We start from the raw sequence: 22,111 nt of genomic DNA on the forward strand, positions 1-22,111 counted from the left end.
CTTCACGTAAGGTTATTAGATCGCTATTATACCACAGAAAAAAAGTCAGCAAATACAATTGCTAATATCTGTCAGCTTGTCTGCATGTACCCATAATTACCAAATAGACATTTGTATTATCATTATTATAAGTAGTAGTAGTCATACTAACAGTAGTAGTATGAGAAACTATTAAATGTAATGACAAGCCTACCCTGAGATGATTGTGGTACTGTAATGACAACTTGGGAAGAGAAGACCAATTTGACTTTTGAGGGTGGAGTATGTTCAAATACCAATATTCATATTACTGTGTGTCTGCATCACTGAAAACTCACTGTACACACCCTGTAGTGTAAAGTATAATCTGCTGACAGGTTTTAAAGGTCAGGTGGCAATTCCTGGCTTCATATCAAATGTTACCTTTATTGCATTGTGAAAAGGTTTGAAAAGGTTATCGAAATTACTGTGGGAAAAAGGTAGTTGCCATTTGATAGGATTTACTGAGATAGAGGGAAAATGTGTGGGAAATAAAAACTAACATTAATGTTGTAGGTATATCTGGTTGGTAGATATTATCTGTTTGCAGACAAGGGGTTAGCTCAGTCTAACTGAAACAAACACGGGAGTGGTGTGTAAACATAAAAACAAATATTTAATTTGTTGCATTACGCTCGCCCAGCCCCCAATAGTATTTGTTCACATAACTGCCACATGATCCTTTAATTTATACCTCTTGTTTTAATGTTTTCATAACATATATAAATATCAATAGAAGTTATTACACCATGGTCAAAATCTATGACTTTGATTAAATCAGTGAACAGGACATCATGGTAACTTACTGTGCAAATACATTTATTTCAATAATATTCTCACATAACATTGTTTTATACTCTAATAACCCCCCAGTGATGGCACACATAGTAGGTCCCATTACATACACTCTCACACATACACTTTCTTTTTCTTAAACATGCACCTGTCCCTCACTCACACACCCACACCTCCTAATTCAATATGTGCGTGTGCGCGTACACACACACACACACACACGTGTCATCTCTGCTCTCTCCTGATGATCTCCAGGTCTTGGCAATGCTGGTACTGAGGCTCTTCTGGGTCAGCCCAGGTGGATTCTGGGAGCTTGCTGAGGCTCTGAGGGGAGAAGTGGATCAGCGCCGTGTCGTTGAACACATCCAAAAACCGTGGCGAGCACGGCAGTGTCGTCTCATCACACACACTCATCGCCTGGCAACAGTGGGAGTAGTCAAGGTCCTAACACAATTCTGCGTAACAAACACCCCTGTAGCGAAACTGTGAGAGATAAAAGCTTACAAGATGAAGCATCACTAGTGATCCCCTTACTCTGCAAAAGTCTTCCAGTATTGTTATAATAGAATTGATAGAACTGATCTTTTTTAGATCTTTGCTTTTTAACAGTAAAGAACTAGAAGCAGAAGCTGATGTTGGTATTCTTTGAGTGAAAGGATACAGTAGACAGGTAGGCATAGTCTCTCTGAAGCTCCCTTTGCAGCGTTCTATGGAGAAAATGGACACACACACACATACACACAGTTTAAATGGCAATTTAAGTGGCAGATTTAAGAATAAACTGCTGTTCATTTGTTGATGCTCTACATTAAATGCTTTAAATAGGATTCTGCTCAGCACTACAAACAACCTGGAATAAGGGATCTTATAAAACATAAGAATTGTTCCCTTTAGCCCAGCTTATATTTTTGAAATCAACAACTTGTGAATTCTCAAGCCAAATTGTTGACCTGAACCTGGACAGTATGGAATTTTTGGCACCATCAGTAAGGACATACCTCTCTTGGATGCCAAGGAAACTGTTGCCAATGACAAGGAGTTTGGGCAGGGTCTGAGAGCTCCAGTTCTTCCAGAGTAGGTTGTTATACAGAGCCTTCCCACAATGCATCAGGTAGAAGAGTGTCGGCTGATGCACAGCTCGCTTGCCTTCCTAAAACAAACACATGTAACAGGATGAGTGTCCGGGTATAATCCACAATGCAAAACACAGGGGTTGATAAACAAAAAAGAAATAACACACACACAAGCACTGTCTGTAAAGCCCCTTAAAACTGTACAACTTATATACACAGATTCAGATTTTACTGAGACTTCCTCTGAAGAGTATCTTAAGACAGTAAATACAATAACACTTAAAATGTTAAACAAACAAACAAACAAAAAAGATTAAATTAATTTAACAATAAAACGAGTGTCACCTGCAGTTTTCATGCATTTGTGTGTGTTTACCTCATTTTCTGTGAGAACCGTAAAGCCCAGTGCTGTAAGTGTCTCACGCTCTGTTGGAGAGAACACAGGATCATACACACTGCAGCGCTCCACTGGAATCTGTACAGAGAAAAGCTTGTGAGTGACATGGAAGACATGCTGTGTTTGCAAGCATGTGCATGGCCCAGACTGCATGCCAGGCGTTAGCTTAGCTGGCTTTGTACATGGCCTACCTTGAGAGCATCTAGCAGGAGTAGCAGCAGGGCCAGTTGATATCGTGCAGACACACACGTGGAAAAGCTGCCCAGACCGTAACACACACAGTCCTGTAGGCATTCACTCTGGACACCTGTCTGACCTGTACAGGACCCACTGGACAACCGTCCTAGAAGATCTGCAAACAGCAAGATGGAGATTGCTAAAAATAAATCTTTCATGGGACAATTTCAGCATCTACAACAGGCTGGCAATTTAGCGGTTAGGTCAAGCCAATGTAGCTAGACTATGCATGGGAAAAAAAATGGAGACAAGAGACATCACTAGCCTTTCCACTCTAACCAGAAGTCCTCTACTCTCAGTTCATTCCTGCGGGAAGAGATGGAGTATTGAAACGGAGTTATGGTTTGTGCATGTAAGCTATGTGTTTGTGTGTGAATGTGTGTAGGTCTGAGCAGCAGTCAGGATACTGCTGTTATCTGAACTGGAGAGACGTTTTGAATACAGTTATATGTGTGTTGCTCACATAGACTCCGTGACACGTCGCTGATCTCGATAGCTGTCTCCAGCTTCGACGACTGGATGATCAACAGTCCGTGTTTTCTTCTTTTTACCCGAGGCACCTTTACGCCGACCTGCTACCTGCCACTCACTGTTACTGGCCATCATACAGTTGCCCAAGTCAGAAATACAAGTTAGAGCACGCGATGGAGATAACGTTAGGTCTCTTTACAGTTATTATACGTAATCTACAGCACATTTTATCGTTTTCAGTGACGTTTTATCGTTTTCGATATAACAGTTCAAAGTCAATTCACGGTGGCCGTTTCACGTGTTGACAAATGTTGAATGTAACGAGCTACGTTAGTCAGTTTCCTGGCATGATAGCGACAGACAGCTACAGTCATCAAACTAAAAGTTCCGCGTTTTTCAAAATAAAAGTTCCTCGCAGTCATCGGGCATTACAAGGTAGCCTAGAAAATTTGTCATCTGGAAAAAAAACGACGAAAAACTGCTTATACTGTCATATTCTGAAGCTGTATGTATGTATGCATGCATGCATGTATGTACAGTACCAGTCAAAAGTTTGGACACACCTTCTCATTTTTTGAGAAGTTTTTTCTTTACTTTTATTATTTTCTACATTGTAGATAACACTTTTTTTGTTTAGTACATAATTCCATGTGGTCTTTCGTAGTTTACATGTCTTCAGTATTAATCTACAATGTAGAAAATAATAAAAGTAAAGAAAAAACGTCTAAAAAAATGAGAAGGTGTGTCCAAACTTTTGACTGGTACTGTATGTATGCATGTATGCATGCATGTATAGGTCTCTCTGTTGGAATCCCAGATAATGATGCTGAAGCCACAGGAGATGCAATAAACTTCAAAGAGAAAACCTGACTCTTGCTCATTGCTATAATATGCATTTCACCCCTTTATATGAGGAGTTTCAAAACTTGCATTCTCTTATGACAGATCAATGGCATCCTTACAGTGGTCCTGTTATGCTCAGTTTTCCCTTTTAGACACTACTAGGTGATCCTCTGCCTTAATGAGTCGCCTAACCTCTGTCGCTCACACAAGTCATACACACATGCTCTGCAGCCTCCTCTTAAAAAAGAAATAAAAAATCCATGAAGAAAACAACTCTGCACCTTCGTCCATTTATTTTCTTATATATTCAATTTCAGCAGAGAAAAAACATTAGTCATGAGGGGTCTCTATCCTACAGTGCATTAAAGGCTTTTCAGTAAAATTCTTTTGAATTAATTTATACTGCAAATGAACTCCACTAGATGGCACCATTACTGCTTATATCCAACAGACGGTGTCCCGCAGTATGCAAGCACTTAAAATCTTTCTTAGTTCGAAATTAACCCACATTTTTATATGTTTATGTTTACCAATAGCAATACGTTAGATAGACTAAAATATTCAAAAAAATCTCAAGAAATGAAAGGCTTATGAATGTGTGGTGTTCTCATAAGCATTAACAGATCACATCGTCCGTACAGCAATCCATGTTACTTTTTGTCCATGACAAAAGGCGGTTTGCACATTGACCCTCACACAAGGAAGTAATTTCCAAGCTGTGTGTCAAACTCATTAGAAACGAAACTAAGAGGAAAGTTGTGCAATAGCTTCGCGAAGTGTTTATGAGCAGTTAAGAAGAATGGCAGATGCGATTTCAAGTAACCAGGACCTTTTTACGTGTCGCGTTGTGGATGAACTGAAAGGCCATGACACCGTTTCAGAGAATAAGGAGAAACGGGTAAGGACAGGAGTTCTCTTTGTGGAGTATTCCACTTACGTAGTAGCATATGGCTATTGGGTGTACAATTGGAATGACACCGCCTCTCGTCTCGTCCTTTTGAGTCCCGGTATAGAGCGAGACAGAAAATGACTACCAGAAAAATTATGATGTTGAAAACACGACATTATAGGTACCAGAGAATTTTCTACTACAAAACTACACTTGATATGTAGGCTAATAGCATTTTGCTACATTGGCTGTTTTATGTTCAACAGATATTTTGTAACACTTGTCTTATTCAACATTAATTTATTATAAGAGGTGCTCATAAAGTGACCAGATTTCTGAAATTAAAAGCGGCGACATTTCCAATTCGGTGGTCAATATATCATTACAACCTCCAATGTATTTAATTTATGAAATAAAAATGTGGGGCAGTTCCTGTTTCATGTATTTTGAACTAAGTAACTTTGTAGACTGCGTCAGAAAATCATACAGCCTACCATGAAGCAATGCTAAACTATGGAACACCCCATAACAAAAATTGTCAAACTACTATGGTTCAATACAATGTATTTAATTATGTAAGCTACATACAAGACAGAGAAGACAGGCAGGCAACAATACCAGACTAATACACACACTGTAACTGAGACACCAACAGTAACGTATACTAGATCGAATGCCTATACAAATTAGATACCTATCACCTGATAGTACGATTCCCAAATCCTGTAACCTCACCCCTGCTTTAACCCATGCGTTACCTCCTGGCTTGAGAAGACGTTTGTGGTGATGTCGTGGATTCACATGACACTTCTGGTTGAGTTTTACATAGCAGTTTTCTCTCAAACAAGGCGAGCAAGTGGTTAGTAGAAGAAGAAGAGTGATATGAAGCAGCTATAATGAGCAGCCAGCCCCTCTGTTGGCCAAAACAAGCACAACACGAGAGTTCTGCTCTGCTGCCTGGTCTTTAGGGCTTTCCGGTCTGTTCTTAATTCACAGTTAAAAACGAGGACAGGCCACTAAAACCTGGAACTGTCTCTGGAAAACTCGTACATCTGGTCACCCTATGCTGTTTGTGGCAAAGATGCCCAGACCCTTTCAGATTAGCACAGTGATTACGGTGCTGAACTGGCAATAAGCAGGGACCTGGTGATTAGGGTACTAGACTGGAAGTAAGGATGGGTTGGATTGGTTCATTTTGATCAATTCCACTCCACAAGACAAACTTTGATTGTGATTATGATAAGTTATCAGTATTTTGTCTGGTTCATTCTTTCTATAAATGCCATGAAAACTAATAATACATCTATGGTACCACTATAACTGTGTAGTGTGGATGTGATGTATTTCTTCAACATAGACACACTTGGGAGAGACCCAGAGTAAAAGCCATCAGATAATCCAGGAGAGAGAGAATAAGCTGCAGGATCTGAGGAAGGCTGTGGAGACTCTCAAGGTGAGCACTGACCAGAGGAGAGGAGGACAGCTGGTTGCAGTCAGCCAGAGAGGAGTCTGTAATGCTGAGTCACTTTAAACTTCCTCTGTGACATGCTGTTGGTAAAAGGCTGTATAGAAGAGCTGAGTGAGTGGGTTGCTTGAGATGGGCCCCTTCTCTTTGTGTGTCTCCTAACAGAGCTCTGTAAAGACAGCACTGGAGGACAGTGAGAGGATCTTCACTGAGATGATCCGCTCTATTGAGAGAAGTCGCTCTCTGGTGAAAGAGCTGATCAGAACTCAGGAGAAGGCTGCGGTGAGTCGGGCTGAAGGACTCCTGAAGCGACTGGAGCAGGAGATTGCTGAGCTGAAGAGGAGAGATGCTAAGCTGGGGCAGTTTTTACACACAGAGGATCACATCCATTTCCTCAAGGTAGGTGTTGGTGCATGGTTAGTTACAAAATGTTTGGTATAATTGTATACTTTAGTTTTGGTATGTTTTGACATAATGATGTTATCTCGTTTGGATGTTAAAGTGTCCTCATCGGGTCATTCTTAAAGGGTGTCTTTCAGATATAATATTCATGGTGAAAGCCCTGCTAACAAATACCCAATATCCAGTCTCTCTCTCTCTCTCTTGTGTTTCCAGTTTTCCCAGACTGTTAGTGACCCACCTCAGTCTAAAGACTCTTCCAGCATCACTATCAACCAAAATCTCTCTTTTGAAGCTGTGAAGAAATCTGTCTCCACACTAGAGGGGCAGCTGGAACATTTCTGCCAGCAGGAGGTCATGAAGATATCAGCTGGTTGGTCACATTCTTTCAGTGTGTTTACTCTGCTCATGCATGTAGTTACTAACAGTGCTTCTTCTATCTTTGGGATGGATTAATGAATACATTGGGATGGTGAATGATTGTAAAAAAAAGTGTTCAAGCTGCTCAAGGTTTCTTCCAAGGGAGTTTTCTCTCCTTAGTCACCTTAGCGCTTTAGGGGGTTTATCCTCTGGGCTCTGTAAAGTGCCTAGAGACTATTTCAATTGTTATTGGTGCTATATAAATACACACAGTATGGCAGTAATGCAGGCAGATTCTGCGTAGTGAGTGCTTTTGTGAGCCAGAGCATGCTACAGTCCAAGTAATGAAGTTGATTGACTCTTACATAAGCTCTTCTCCATCTTATCAGTGGTAAGGGGGCACATCATGTAACTAGCTGGAGAGTCACAATGCCACATAAAACAACAGGTTCTTATAAAAACACCCACACACACACACAAACAGACACACACACATTTCTCGACAGAAAATGAAGCTGGTGGAGATAGAAGATTAATTTAATGTTCTGGTTGAGAAACAAGCATTTCTATGTTGATTTACATAAACATATCCACATACCTAAACATACCAATGCATATGCACTAAACCAACTGGTTTCACCCATTACTTCTGTAGTTGATGTTAATGAACAGATTCAGATGGTTAAAAACTGAAGGACTTCTAAACATGCCCTTACCATCCTATTGAAGATAAGCGACTCTTGAATGAATGCATCTCCATCTTTACTTATCAGTGGGAGGTTGGAGACCTTTAGGATTTAAACAGTTAGAGACTCAAGACATAACCTAACCTGTTTTTTTTATCTCTACTGTTGGGGTTTAAAGATGAACATGCTGTTATTCTCATATATGCACTTCTTACAGAGTTTAATTGGTTATAATGCACGTCTTACTGAGTTTGATTGATTATAATGCAATGTTTTCTGTCGCCGTGTCTGAAGTCCAGGCTGTTTTTCCAGAACCACTGACTAGAGAGGTGTTATTACGGTGTAAGTAAGGCATGCACTTATCCCCCCACACACACATACACACACACACACACACACACTCACACATCCAACATAAAGACCTAAATTTGTCCTGGCTTCTTCTCCATCAGATTTCTGTCACTTCACACTGGACACAAACACAGCAGACAAATACCTCCATCTGTCAGAGGGGAACAGAAGGGTGGAATGGAGAGCTGAGCTCCAGTCATATCCTGATCATCCAGAGAGGTTTGATGGGTGGCCTCAGGTGCTGTGTAGAGAGGGTGTGACTGGACGCTGCTACTGGGAGGTTGAGTGGGGTGGGGAGAATGCAGTTGATATAGCAGTCTCATATAAAAGCATCAGCAGGACAAGAGAGAATAAGAGTGTGATTGGATGTAATGATCAGTCCTGGAGTATGAAGCTCTTCAGCTCCAGCTCCTTTTTCAGACACGATGATAAAGAGACTGAACTCCCTCTAGTACGCAGCTCCAGAATAGGAGTGTATGTGGATCACGGGGCAGGAACTCTGGCCTTCTACAGCATCTCTGACACAATGACCCTCCTGCACAGAGTCCAAACCACATTCACTCACACACTCTACCCTGGGTTTTTGGTTGGCTTTAGATCATCAGTTAAGCTGTTATGACTGAGATGTACAGATGCTGAATCCAGACTTCATTCACCCAGCCTCTCTACCCTGGGTTTAGGGTTAGACATTAGATCACCAGTGAAGCTGTTGTGACTCTGGGGTGGAGCGCTGGGGTGACCCCACGTATTTGCAAGTGTACCGCACTGGTGTGGCGGTGGTCTGGGAAGAAAACAACCCTCTGCCGTTGACATCTGAGGCCAAACTTAGAATGTATTTACAACCCTAAATTGGGATGTTAATTAATATGCAAATAAAACAGAAGGAAGTAATTTGTTAAATTACCTTGGTTTGTTTTAGATTACCTTTATTACAGATGTTCTCGATAGCTTACACACTATAACTGGGCCTATTAACCTAACATCCCAAACCATGAGGCCATCTTCCAGAAGACTAATTTCCCAAACTACAAAACACTATCCCCCCTTTTTCTTTTTTACATCTGATTCAGATTTGTTGAACTTTCTGTGATAAACTCTACTAACACATCCCTTCATACAGTATATCACTGGCTGCACCATGTGCTTATTTAATAAGCGCTGGCATTACATTCGATTTCTTTAAATTGAGTCATCACAGCTCGAACCTAACTAGCACACAATTCCTCAGGTGGAAACACTAAGGGCCTCATTTACTAACAGGATTGCGCCCATTTCAGGCATAAAATAGCGGGTAAAGACATAAAACCGTATTTCCAAAGGAGGCGCACCTGAGTAAAAGCGCAGATTACTGCTGCTGGCAAGTGGGTGTGGGAAAGGTGGGTGTTCGTCGCAAAGAGATGGGAGAAGATGCGTAAAGTGCGCCTAATTATGTATTAGTAACGAAACAAGAGGTGTTTTAGCATGACATATCAGCTGCTAAACGAAAACTATGTGCCTGCGAGAAATTTGAAAAATACGAACATCAGAAATATTATGTTTTTTTAAATGTTTATATTTGATATATCATTCAATAGGCATACAAACAAATATAATTACAAACTGTCCCACCAGCTAGCTGTTCGGGAAAAGTTCGGCAGAGCCTCACCTGTCATCTTGAAAAGTAAAAAAAAAAAAAAAAATTATAAAATAAAATAAAATAAATATTGATATTTCTCTACTAATCTGTGGTATAGGTGTAATTTCTGCATGATTCCAATCATTTCGAGCATTTTTATAATCAAAATCGCTGAATTCGCTGAATTTGCGCATATCCTATTCAAATAGACGGGAGAAAACAAGGGACGTGCGGTCAGGTTAGGCACTATGTATTGTCTATGGGAGCTAGTGAGGCAGTGCCTCACCTAGGATTGCGCAATCGCTCCAAACTGGGTTTTGCGCATGCGTGCGCATGCGTAGAACCTTTGAGCTGAGCTCAAAACGCATTGAAAAATCATGTAGGTGAGGCACACAGTACCTCTGCCTCAATGAAGGGGGCGTGCGAGAGCGCACCTGTCGGGGTTATGCTGGGAAACGTTGCTATTCTTCTACACTTCTACTTGACGGCGAAAATGGAAGATTTTATTGCTAAGCTGAAGCAGTTCTCAAAACTGGACTTTCAGTCCAAACGTGAAATGATTAATAATGGGAGACCAATGCCGGAGTTAAAAGGTATGCTTCAAGCGACGGGACAGAAGATAACTCGATCGACTTCTCACATTCAAAGCCAAATTGCTTCGAACATGTTTGGAACCTCAAGAATAAATTTGGTTTTGAACTTACAGCGGCAGCTCCGTTGATTTCCCATTATTTCTATTGGGATTGTTTTATGTCTATGTGAAACCATTTAACATCACTCAAGTGGTTATGATCACTTGGAACCCAAGACTGCTTTTTATTGGTGAGCTGATTTTGAGAAATTAAACTTAATTTGTAGGTAAGTTGTGTTTCCTGGTTGCAATGGTTATCCTGTTGCTACGTTAGCTAATTAGCTAGCTAAGGACACTTAATAACCTTACGAGTTAATCGGAAGAGTTCAATTTGCATGAAATGATAGCTGGTTATCTAGCTGATGTTATAGTCTCCTCGATTTAACTCTTAAAATTATAATGGGAAAAGGTAGAAACCCTCAGGGTGCTTGTGCAACTTCGTAAGAAAAAGTTCATATTCATGAGTGCATAATATTTACACATGAGTTCATCACAAGCTAGCAGCTGCCTACTGTATGCACCTTACCTATGTGTGTGTAAAGAATGCTGATATGAAAAACAACCAGTAGTCAATGTGAAAGCTGCCAATTGAATGGTGATCTTAGATACTCTATCGTAAAGGCGCCTATTAACGCCCCAGCTATTAAAATCAATCAACCAATCAATTCAATTTTATATAGCGCTTCTCTAAATACCCGAAGTCGCTTTACAGAGTCCAGAGTCCAGTAGTCATTCATACACAGTCATACCGGTGGTGGTAAGCTACATCAGTAGCCACAGCTGCCCTGGGGCAGACTGTCAGAAGCGTAAAAACATTTATAGATCGAAAAATCTTTAATCAATCAATCTTACATATTTCAGTAGCGGTGGGTGTCTAGATTAGGACTGGTAACTTGTTTGGATTTCAACTGAAACTTGTTTGCGAAATCGAATTCGTTCAGTTTGTTCCATGAGGGTTTGTACACACAGAAATAAATCGCTGTCTAGTACACTAAATAACGCTGTACTGCAATTTTTTGCACACATACAAGTTAAATACCCCCTTTGGGTAGGAGCGTATGGTGTTTAAAATCCGTTATCCTGGTTGATATAGAAATCAATATTAAGTAACATGTACCTGCGTGAGGCTGTTAATAGGTTTCGGGCGTTAATAGGCGCCGTTACTAAATTGGGTTTATGTATTTGTAAATTTGACTCTGAAAAAATCAGTGCCTCACCAGCCACGAACCTCACCGCACGTCACTGAAGCACACCTAGTACAGTGCACACCTTCTGCGTAGGAGTAACGCGTATCTATTCAGGAAAAGTACTTGTACTCGAAGTACACTAAATAAACTACCGGTAAGTAAATTGTAGAGACAGAGCAGCATATTCATTTCACCTTCCATGTTTATTTTCATGTTATAGCCACTCAAGCGCAAGCTACCCCTACTGCCATGGCAACCGAACGACTGAAAACGTCAGTTTCCCCTGTCCACGTGTAACGACCCTCACTCTCGTGTATATCAATGACAGAGAATCGGACCAGGGGTTCTTCACAGTGGCTTTTATTGCCTGCATTCACAATAGAAACAATTAATCCTCAAACTCTTTACTGCAAACGCGACTGCATACATACGTCTCCAACAGGGATAGACTAGCTCTCTGGTACGGGCTAGCAAACACTGCCTTACTGGCTAACTGCATGCGTTGCAAAGCATTCTAAATCGTATGGAAATCAAAATGGACGGCTTGTTAATCTTCATGCAAACCAAAGGACTAAATAAATCAAACAAAAAGACAGACAGCACTGGCATAGCACACTGAATGATCGTATAGTTTGAACACTTGCAATATATATATATACACGTTCTTAAACATTTACATTTTGTACAAACCACATACCTGCATTCACAATAGAAACAATTTTTCCTCAAACTCTTTACTGCAAACGCGACTGCATACATACGTCTGAAAAAGCACAAAACCAAACTCAGGACAATGCTCTCCCTAACGCATAGCGCAGCGTGGTTGCCGCCAAAATATATTTTATGTTGGTTACAACCTCTACAAATCACTTCCTATCGTTAGTTTGCTAGAGCGTCCACTAGTGCAACTTATATACATTTATATACAATTAATAGTTAGTAAGTAAAACATGTTCATTTATTAAAATATCAAATTATTCACGGAGCGCTCCCAAAGCCGGCTTACCTCCAACAGGGATAGACTAGCTCTAAGGTACGGGTAGTGCAAACGCCCAAAATGCGTTAAAGTGAAAGAAAATAAACAAGCAGTCGCGCAGCCTCATATTGAACATTAGTTAATGCAGTATAGTATTTAGGACATTTCCAGGTTTCACATAGAACATCAAAAAAACATTGGATCACAATGGTATGTGAAATACAAATTTTGTTTGAATTCACTTAATCTAAAGTTAGGTTCATTTCAACTCTGTTACACACGCTACAACTCCAGTTTTCAAATGTATCCGCCTAGGGCAGCGTTTTTGAAAAGCATGGTTTTCAGTGTTGGAATACGCCGTTTTAAAGTAGGGGGTGTCGTGTATTCCTACCAGACCATTTATTGGGATGCTATGGGGCAGTTAACCTGACTATTAACTAGTGCTGTCAAACGATTAAAATATTTAATCGCGATTAATCGCATTTATGTCATAGTTAACTCAAAATTAATCGCGATTAATCGCACATTTTTATCTATTCTATAAGTCCCTTCGGTTATTTCTTTTTTCCATAATTTTATTTTTATTTTAATGCCCTTATCAACATGGAAAAGTGGATTGGCTTGCTTTATGCAAATGTTTTATTTGATTGAAAACCAACATTGCCAAACAGGGCGGTACAAAATAAAATTATAAAGTGCACATTTCAGGTAAACAAGGACAAGCCTATAGTGCAGTTAAACCATGGCTTAATATTTTCTTTTTTTCAATTTTGCTGGGAACATAGCAGTCAGGCCTATTATTTCAGAAACAATGAACCATAACAGTTAGGTTACCAATAAAAGGTAAGCCGACTACTTCTTTGCTTTCAGCCAGCTGCCTGTTGACCTTTTCAGACAACAGTGAAGCTGGCTTCTTTTGCACAACAAAACTTTTAAAAGTAAACTTTCCATTCAGAAGCTTTGTATCATCCATTTCGCTGTATCGCGCTCACCATTCACTCAAACCGTAACGTTAGCCTACTACACAGTTTGCGAGGCCAAAAAGAATGTGAATCTAAAAAAAAAAAAAGAATCGCGTTAATCTCGCGATAAAAAAATTCACGCCGTTAAAATGGGTTTGCGTTAACGCCATTAATAACGCGTTAAACTGACAGCACTACTATTAACTATCCTAGCTATCTCTAGCTTAGGGAACCATCTTAACAGTTTGCAGTTGCCTGTGTGTGATTAACTCATGTTAATATGTGTGAATATGAAGTCGTGAACATAAACTCGTTAATATGAAGCTGCACAGGCACCCTGAGGGGTAACCATAGTAACCCAGAAACTCAATGTTCGCTGAAAAGTTTAATTTCCCAAAATCAGCTCACCAATAAAAGTGGTCACAACTTTTAGTGTGGACGGAAGGGCTAAATGGAGAAATATTTATGAGTTTCTATATTTAGCCGGGTTAGTTTGCTGTAATCTCGTATACCAAAAGCTCTAATTCTAATTTTAACAAAACATCCATGGTGGAAGGAACAGGCAGGTTCTTTCTTCCCTATTTTAGCTGTGCGCTAAATAACACTAATGGGCAGTGTTAGGCGCTGATTACGCTTGGTAAGGCGTCGACACATTCAGATGAGATTCTTGTTTGATAAATACGATGCAAAATACCGTGCGCTATATGTGAGTTGGCAAAGGCGCAGATTGCGCTGCGGTCGCAGTGTTAATAAATGAGGCCCTAAGAGTTCAAATTGGTCACACACCAATCAGAACCTCAGGAAAGGTGAAAAAATGTCACCAAAATTACACAAATGGGTCACTTCACTTGTTTTGGAACAATGGGTCAACAAAGACCTCTCTTTAAGTAAGAACCGTTTTTTTTATATGTAGATTTTTTTGGTAAATACATGGAAATTGTTTTACTGTATTCAATGTTCTTTACATATCAGTTGCATATTTACTTTTTTCAGTTTTTTTTTTTTTAAATCAAATTTCAGTTTATTTTACTACTACAGTACATTGAGGAATTAAATGTTTTGAAAATGTACTGTATCCATGTGTTGTGTCTTTATATTGTGTTCATCATGTGAAGATGTTCTGGGGTGTCATCACTCATTGCAGTAACAGGTTTCTACAGTAAAGTTTTGAATTGATCTCACCAGTGTGTATTGGCTGTTATGTAGTGTATTTTATGGCTTTTATGTGATGTATGAAAACAGAGTTTGATTTACATTAGGTCTGTCAAGTGATTAAAAAAACAATTTAATACAATACATGCTTTGTGATTCATTTATCTAAATGAATGGCATATGTCAATTTTGCAGTGAGAAGCGTTTAAAAACCGGTCAGATTTGCAATTGATGTGACATTACAAAGTAAACTAGCCTTGACAGTGTGATTCATCACACATTAATGGAAAACAGATACTTCAATGGTTTTTCTTTAATGAAACACATTTTCTTTATTCCTGATTAACATCTCATATTTTGTCTAAAAGTTTCTTTTATATAATATTATTGTTGTTTTGTTACGGTGTGTCTGGTTGGGAGGTGCAAAGAAAAGATGTTTTGTCACAATGTTTAACATTCTATTGTGTTTCCGTTGTGGTTCGTGCGCTTCAATAAGTGTTTTCATTTCAAGTTGTCATTGTACGAACTAAGCCTTAACTGTCAATTCGCGTGACCCTTATATAACTATAAATAAGACAAACGAACTAATCAGTTCAGCCAATTCAAGCGTATTATTTAATGTTCGTGTTATCTACAGCTAACCTGCATACATCTGGACCTTAACAAGGCATCGTTGGTATGTTTTATCCTTTATTGTGAATTTTGTGAGATACAATATATGTTTATTTAACCTATCGTAACTGTATGCAATGACTATATGTTTATGCTAGAATTGATTTGTCTATGTCTTTTGTAAATTTCAGTTTTACACTTCCTATCTATTATCATTAAACCTGTGGACTACGTACATCTTCAGAGTCGTGATTTGTAGGAAGAGTTTAGCTGGCTGTCAGCGTAGAGCTTACCGAAGACGGCACAATTGTATTTTACAAATTACTTTCAAATCTTTTCAGAGGTTTTTGTGCAAGCATCTCCTCGATATCCTCCAGAACAAGGCAAAATGGACTGCAATATGCAGTGGAAGGATATATCCAAAACATTAAGATCAACAACGAAGGGGACACAATAGTAATCGAAGCAAAAGCATACAGGTCCTAATCAAAAAATGAAAAACCCCACGACCTCTTCATTAAATGCCACCAGCACAAACTTGGAGACTAGATAGTCATGTTCTTTCACCGCTGGGTAAGATCTGTATAATATTTCAAGCTAGCTAATAACCTACAAAGATTATTTATTCTTATTCTTTATTCCATCTCTGGCGAGGTATCTAGCTAGCTAGCTAGGATGGTGACAATCTAAAGTACAGTACAGTAACGTAGAAGTGTGGAGCAAGATAGCTGCTAGTAACATTATTGTTCAAGGGATGTGTGTGCATGTTGCTAAAAGTATTTCACAGTCACTGTACTGATAACTTGCTTGTAAAACTGATGATCCTGATGTAATGCTATGGCTTGTATCAGATCGCCAGGTTATTGCTCTCAGGTTGTGCCTTATGCATACCTTGGGATACTCAGGAGTAGGTTGCCCATTCACAAAATGTTACAATGTGCTGCTTTAGTATTGCCTATTGTGTTAAAATTGTGTTCAAATAAGGCCCAGTTTATAAGTATGCTCATTCTAGTCGGAATAAACTTCATAATTCTCAAAATTCTGACCCTTTGCTTTTTTATTAACAGCATTTACTTGTACTTTTACTTTCAATACTTAAGTACATTTAATATCAGAAAATTACTTTTGATACAGTAAAGATCAGATACTTTAATACTTTTACTCAAGTAGTATTCTAAAAGGTTACTTTTACTTGAGTCATTTTCCAGTAAGGTATCTTTACTTTTACTCAAGTATGGCTTTTGGGTACTTTATACACCACTGATTTTAAGAAACGCTCCCCCTGCGTACCTGTCTTCACTGCTGGCAGCACTATAGCCACTCACCCTCAGAGTGCAGTCACAACCAGTCTCTCCACGTCTCCCTCCCGTGTGCATTCCACTTCCTCTTATCCCCTCACTCCCAGGTGTACACAATCAGTCCCACAACCAGTGGCGGTTCTACATGGAATTACGCCCCGGGCGAAACCCCCTCTGAGCACACACATAACAATATAAGTGAAAGACAAACTTAAATGTATCAATTGCACAAATCCTTCAATAGAACATTTGAATAACACACTTAAGAGAATCAATGCACACATCATGTGCATTAATGTTACAGGGCTCTCAAGTGTCACGCATTGAGCGTGACAGTCACTCATTTCGAGGAGGAGGAGATGGTGCAGGTGGAGGAGGAGGAGACAGTGGAGGAGATGGCTAGAACAAAATGGAGAAAAGTCCCAGGAGCAGCCATCTACAAGACCTCTTTTAATAGTGAATGGACCTCTAAATGGCCATTTATTACTGTAGGAAGCACCAACTCATATTACTGGTGCTCTCTCTGCCGCCAAGAGAACTCTTGTCACTCTTGCCTGTCTTCAAAACTTGAGAGCCCTGTCAATGCACGATGTCTCATCCGGCGCCCTAGTGAGACTGCTAGGTTGAAACTGTCACTTGACCAATCTGACTCCAATTATTTTATTGTTAACCACCACTGATACACTTGCTGCTTGCAATTACTAAAATGATAATGTCTCTCTGAGAATTTACTACCCGTTCCTCAAGGACTTATCCCAGTTCACAAAGCCAACTCTGCCAGCCGTCTGTTAAATAGCTCAGGGACTATTACGTGGCGGTGGCTAGCGATGTTCCCTGATCATTTCACATATTCAAGTGTTATAGGCAGAATATCTGTGCAGGGGGAGGGGGCATGGCGGCGGCGGTTACAAACACCCACGCGCGTGCAGGCACATCCTTGGGCCGCAAATTACTCTCTAGTCAGAATGGTGGTCCCTGGGAGTAGGAATTGGGAAAAGTATAGAGAGCCTCAAGAGTTGTTCGAAAGCCATCAGCTACTTTTTAGTCGCTTAATATTGGCTGCCGGTTTCCTGTAAGTAAGCAAGTAGGTTTAGCCGATAGCATCTCATTAGCGATTAGCAATTCCTCCGTTGTGCGACAATATTAAGCGACTAAAAAGTAGCTGATGGCTTTCGAATGACTCTTGAGACTCTCTGACTGATAGCCAAAAAGTGTCTGGGTTACGTAGTGTCCGTTTAGGCACAATATTAAGCGACTTAAAAGTAGCTGATGGCTTTCGAACGACTCTTGAGACTCTCTGACTGATAGCCAAAAGGCGTCCGGGTTATGTAATGTCCGGGTTACGTAATGCTAGTGTTGGTATAGCAACTGTCACTCAAGAGTCGTTCGAAAGCCATTATCACGTCGCCCGGACCCCTTTTGGCGCCCGGACACCTTTTGCCATGACAGTACCCCTATCTCTTTAGATTTTTGGCTCATTTTCCCGTTGTGTTCGATTTTTTTTTTTATGTCAAAATATTGGTTGGAGATATAGAGGGGGGCGCAAAAAAACTCTGCCCAGCAAATAAAATAAATAAAAAAATAATATTTTTTCTTTGCGCAGTTTTCGGCGCCCACCTCTGGGTGGCGCTCTAAGCAAGTGCCTATGTCACCTATAGGAAGCTCCGCCCCTGTTCCTGTACAATTACACATGACATATAATGTAATAGAGTGGATGACTTTCAGTGAGCATAAAGGAATCACTCTCAAGCATTCTCAAGAAGGACCCAGCTCTGGCCTCCATTGCAAATATATCCACTTTAGCACATACATGGCAATTCACAAGGTCCATGGTACACAAGGTACACTGGTTTGCATCCAGTGTTTTGTGTTGCTCCACACACAGTGTAGACAATTCTGTACTTTGGGCTGTAGGCAGGACAACCCACATTGACCTTCAATTTCACATGGAGTATATAGGGTGGACACTTTCTTTGACTGAAAACACCAGCCCTATGCATATGCAAAACACAGGGCAAAGAGAAATTAGACCACTGAAAACAAAAAGAATTACTGGGAAAAATGTCATAATTTATTCACAGTAGGCCTAGGTATTGAGAGTGAGAAAAAGCAGTATATTTAGTACGTAACCTGGAACAGAAAATTGAACAAATGTGTGGTTTAAGTTTTTAACATTAGACCTCACCCACAAAGATAGAGTTGAAACTCACTTTTTATAACTTCAGCATCCACATTCGCGAAAGCCATCGATGCGCCATGTAGTAGCCCAGTGTTGTTACAGCCTTGTAGGGAAGATACACTGGGGAGGAAGAAGAAAAATGAATTAGAAATGAATTTAGTTTTAAATTCAAGTTAGTGTTATGAAACAATCATGATGATATGCCTACAAATCACGTAACCTTGTCAGTCGATCATATTTGTATGTGTTGTTTCAGTGTTAAACCAACATTATGTAACTGTATAGGGAGTCTTTGATTTAGACCGTTTTTATAACGTTTTATAAGGCTGTGTTTTTGTATGCTCGATTAAAATAGTCTATCTTAATTTATTTGTAGGACAGTGCATTGAAATAAAGGCTATAGTTTTATTATACAATTCACCATTACATACATTAGGCTAGGTCTATTATATTATACACTATTGTAGGCTACTATAGCGCATGAATCACCTAACACGTTTGTGTAGTTATCAACATGCCTACATTCAGGCAAACTGAATGAAAATTACGGTGATCGGAATTTGTATACTTTACATGTTTGATAACAGTTTGTATTGGCAGTGCTTTGGCATTTACATGAACCAATATTTAAGTTGCATAAAGCACGCTACCTTAACGTCTGCCTACTTCTTCATGTTCGTTTATCATGCTCGAGCTCATAACATATTGATTATTTCATTCATCATATGGATCAAGCGTGGGTTCACCGCCATAGCAAAGAGGACAACTGAAATCCAACTATTCTAAGCAACAAAAAAAAGTTTAGAGTGAAACGATATAACGATCATTAAAACTACAAAGCACAACACCGTTCTGTTCACTTCGCACTAGCCTATCACATCGTGCATAGACTTGGCGCACCGAAGTGCAGACGGTGGTTGCGACACATTGTGAACACCCTTTTCAGAATGTCAGTGTAGTAGGGACATTCATGCCTGACATGTTAACCCCTGACTGGTCAATTTCGCGGCTAGAAGCCACTTCTCAACACCTTCGCAATCAGAAGACTGGAAACTGAATGTAGAAATCTGAAGTTTTATTGTAATCAATAAGCTACAATAAGAAGATGCTCTATGGATGATCTCACAATATTAGCCTCGGGACAGTCTTTTTAAAGACATATTCCTCCCACTCTCTTGTGTTTATATGTTCTCAAGCCAATAGCCAACTCCATCCTCTAAACTTTTACTCCTGCATCCCCTCTGTCTGTCTGTCTATCTGTCTGTCTGTCTGTGTGTGCGCTTGTGTGTGCATGTTTATTTTGGCACCCCTTTCTTACCCTGGGATCCTGTGGAGGATCAATGAATCATGTCAACAGCTGGGCTTTCCTCTCTAAGTCAATTTGCCTGTAACAAAAAGATAAATCACCAAAAAACCTGAATGTTTGTGTTTGTATTGTGGAATAAATCGCAGAAAGATGGAACCGCCAGCGACACCATTGACACCACAATGTATGTGTTTAAGTATTGTCGCAGCCCAGCTCTCAGAAGGACGCAACCAGGGAATTATCCAAAAGCACGTTCTTTATTAAGTGTTTAAAATTACAAACAAAGGTATTCAAACCAACAGAAAATGGGGTAAACCCTCCGGCTTGCACCCAGTGCTACCGGCACCTTCCCCTCAGTCTTTCTCTCGTCAGCCCCGCTTCTCACTGACTTTAAAGTCTTTGTCTGACTAGATTGGCACTGATCAGCCACTAGTCAAACAATCTGCAGGTGAGCTTTCAATTAGGGAAAGCCCGACCTGCCTAGTCCCCAGAACACCTCCCGAGGGTCCTAAAGTCTGCCTTGTATAGGCCTGGTAAGGGAATGAACTCGTGTTCAAACCAAGTGGGAGCCCAAGAGCAGCTTGGGCTACCACACACCCTCCCCCTTAACTTCAGGCCCTTCCCGGGGGATTAAAAGGAAGGTTTTAATTAAAGTCTTTCAACCTAAACACAAAAACCACCCAACATAACACATTTCAAGGCAGCAACAGGCTAGTCAAAATTACCACAATTTTAACATAAAATGTCCATTTTCCATTCTCAAAGTTCTGTTACGTTCCTGGGTCGGTAACCAGTTGGTCTGTCCAGCTCCTTCCAGCCTTGGGGTCTACCCTTCCCCCTTCCGGTCGTGGACTCTCTGTCTCTCTGGCCGGGCGATCTCTGTCCCTCGGTTCCTTTTGGCCGTGGGCTCACCATAGCCCTCAGTCTCGCAGTTGGTGGTCTTCTTGGCCCTGCTGGAGTAAACGAAGGAGTGCTCTTCCTCACCCAACAGAAGGCTGTCATTGGCCAGAGACCAGCCCACCTGCACCTCATCGATGTCGAAGTTCTTGCTGGATCTGTGCTTCCCTGGAATCTTGTCAATGACCTTCATCTCGAAGCCAGCCTTGCCCTCGGCTGTGCTGTATTGGCTTTCTTCATTGACTTCAACGTGGCCCCTCTCTTTGTAGGTCTCGTCTGTGGGGCTTGCTACTACCGCCTTGTGCTGGTAGCCGGTGAACAGGCACATCTCTCTCCTCTGGGCAGGGGCAGCCACGCTTGTCTGGTCCCCCTCTTTGCCGAGGTCAGCGGCAGCATCCTCGCCTACCTCTTCACCGCCATCGTCTTCCCCAGACTCTTCCTTATCCATCCCAGCTTCCTTTGCTGGCGCTGCAGGGTTTGTGTTGGCAGCAGACGTTGCTGGAGCTGCTTGTTTAGCTAGTGGGACTTCTTCCTTTGACTCACCATAGTCATCTTCCTCACCCGCTCCGTTATCATCATCATCCGCAGCATCTTCATCACAGCCATCATCGAAATTATTGACGACATCATCATCATCATCATCAACAGCAACTTCGTCAACAGCATCTTCATCATCACAGTCATACTCTTCATCATCATCAACATCATCTTCATCACCACCTTCATACTCTTCATCATCGACATCCTCAGCCAACTCACCCAGGAACACAATCCCATTGGTCCTGGCCATCTTCGGTAGAGCCTCCCAGACCTGGGCAGTCTTAGCCACCTCTCCATGCGGCTGGTAAACCTCTGCTTCAAGCTGCATGTCCTCCTTCATGGCAGTAAGCATAGCCTTTACCTCCTGTCCTTCGGCCCCCTGGGTCAGCTTCTCCTCGACCTCCTCTAGGTCCTCTTCAGATGGGTTGGTCGATGTTCGTCTGCGAAGGTCCGTAACGGCTACCCGCAACTCTTCCTGCGACTGCCTGACGGCGGCCAACAATTTCTCTAATGCCGGATCCATAATCCACATCTTCTCACTGGCTGGGTCACTCTGCCCGTAGTCCCCCTCTTCGGTGACTTAGCTGGGTCACTCTGCCCCTCTGTTCATTCAGCTGGGTCACTGTGCCCGCATTCTCCACCATATGTCGCAGCCCAGCTCTCAGCAAGACGCAACAAGGGAATTTCTCAAAGCACGTTCTTTATTAACGTTTTAAATTGCAAACAAAGGTATTCAAACAAACAGAAAATGGGGTAAACCCTCCGGCTTGCA

General features: G+C 40.9%; 2 protein-coding genes across 2 annotated transcripts; one reads left to right on the forward strand and one right to left on the reverse strand.

The window, feature by feature from the left end:
* Positions 1–820: 820 nt before the first annotated feature.
* Positions 821–3,460, reverse strand: srrd (SRR1 domain containing). Its single transcript, XM_031570705.2, has 7 exons — positions 2,984–3,460; positions 2,786–2,826; positions 2,475–2,635; positions 2,263–2,361; positions 1,812–1,963; positions 1,475–1,520; positions 821–1,230 (listed from the first exon to the last, which is right to left on the reverse strand). The coding sequence occupies exons 1-7, from the start codon at positions 3,124–3,126 to the stop codon at positions 1,039–1,041; spliced, it is 834 nt and encodes a 277-aa protein (XP_031426565.1). The 5' UTR covers positions 3,127–3,460; the 3' UTR covers positions 821–1,038.
* Positions 3,461–4,514: 1,054 nt separating this feature from the next.
* LOC105902967 (tripartite motif-containing protein 16-like) lies at positions 4,515–9,333 on the forward strand. Its single transcript, XM_012830653.3, has 6 exons — positions 4,515–4,732; positions 6,081–6,176; positions 6,354–6,587; positions 6,804–6,960; positions 7,928–7,975; positions 8,086–9,333. The coding sequence occupies exons 1-6, from the start codon at positions 4,634–4,636 to the stop codon at positions 8,601–8,603; spliced, it is 1,152 nt and encodes a 383-aa protein (XP_012686107.2). The 5' UTR covers positions 4,515–4,633; the 3' UTR covers positions 8,604–9,333.
* The last annotated feature ends 12,778 nt before the right edge of the window (positions 9,334–22,111 follow it).

The sequence above is a fragment of the Clupea harengus genome, chromosome 7 (genome assembly GCF_900700415.2).
Source record: "Clupea harengus chromosome 7, Ch_v2.0.2, whole genome shotgun sequence".
Classification (NCBI taxonomy): Eukaryota; Metazoa; Chordata; class Actinopteri; order Clupeiformes; family Clupeidae; genus Clupea; species Clupea harengus.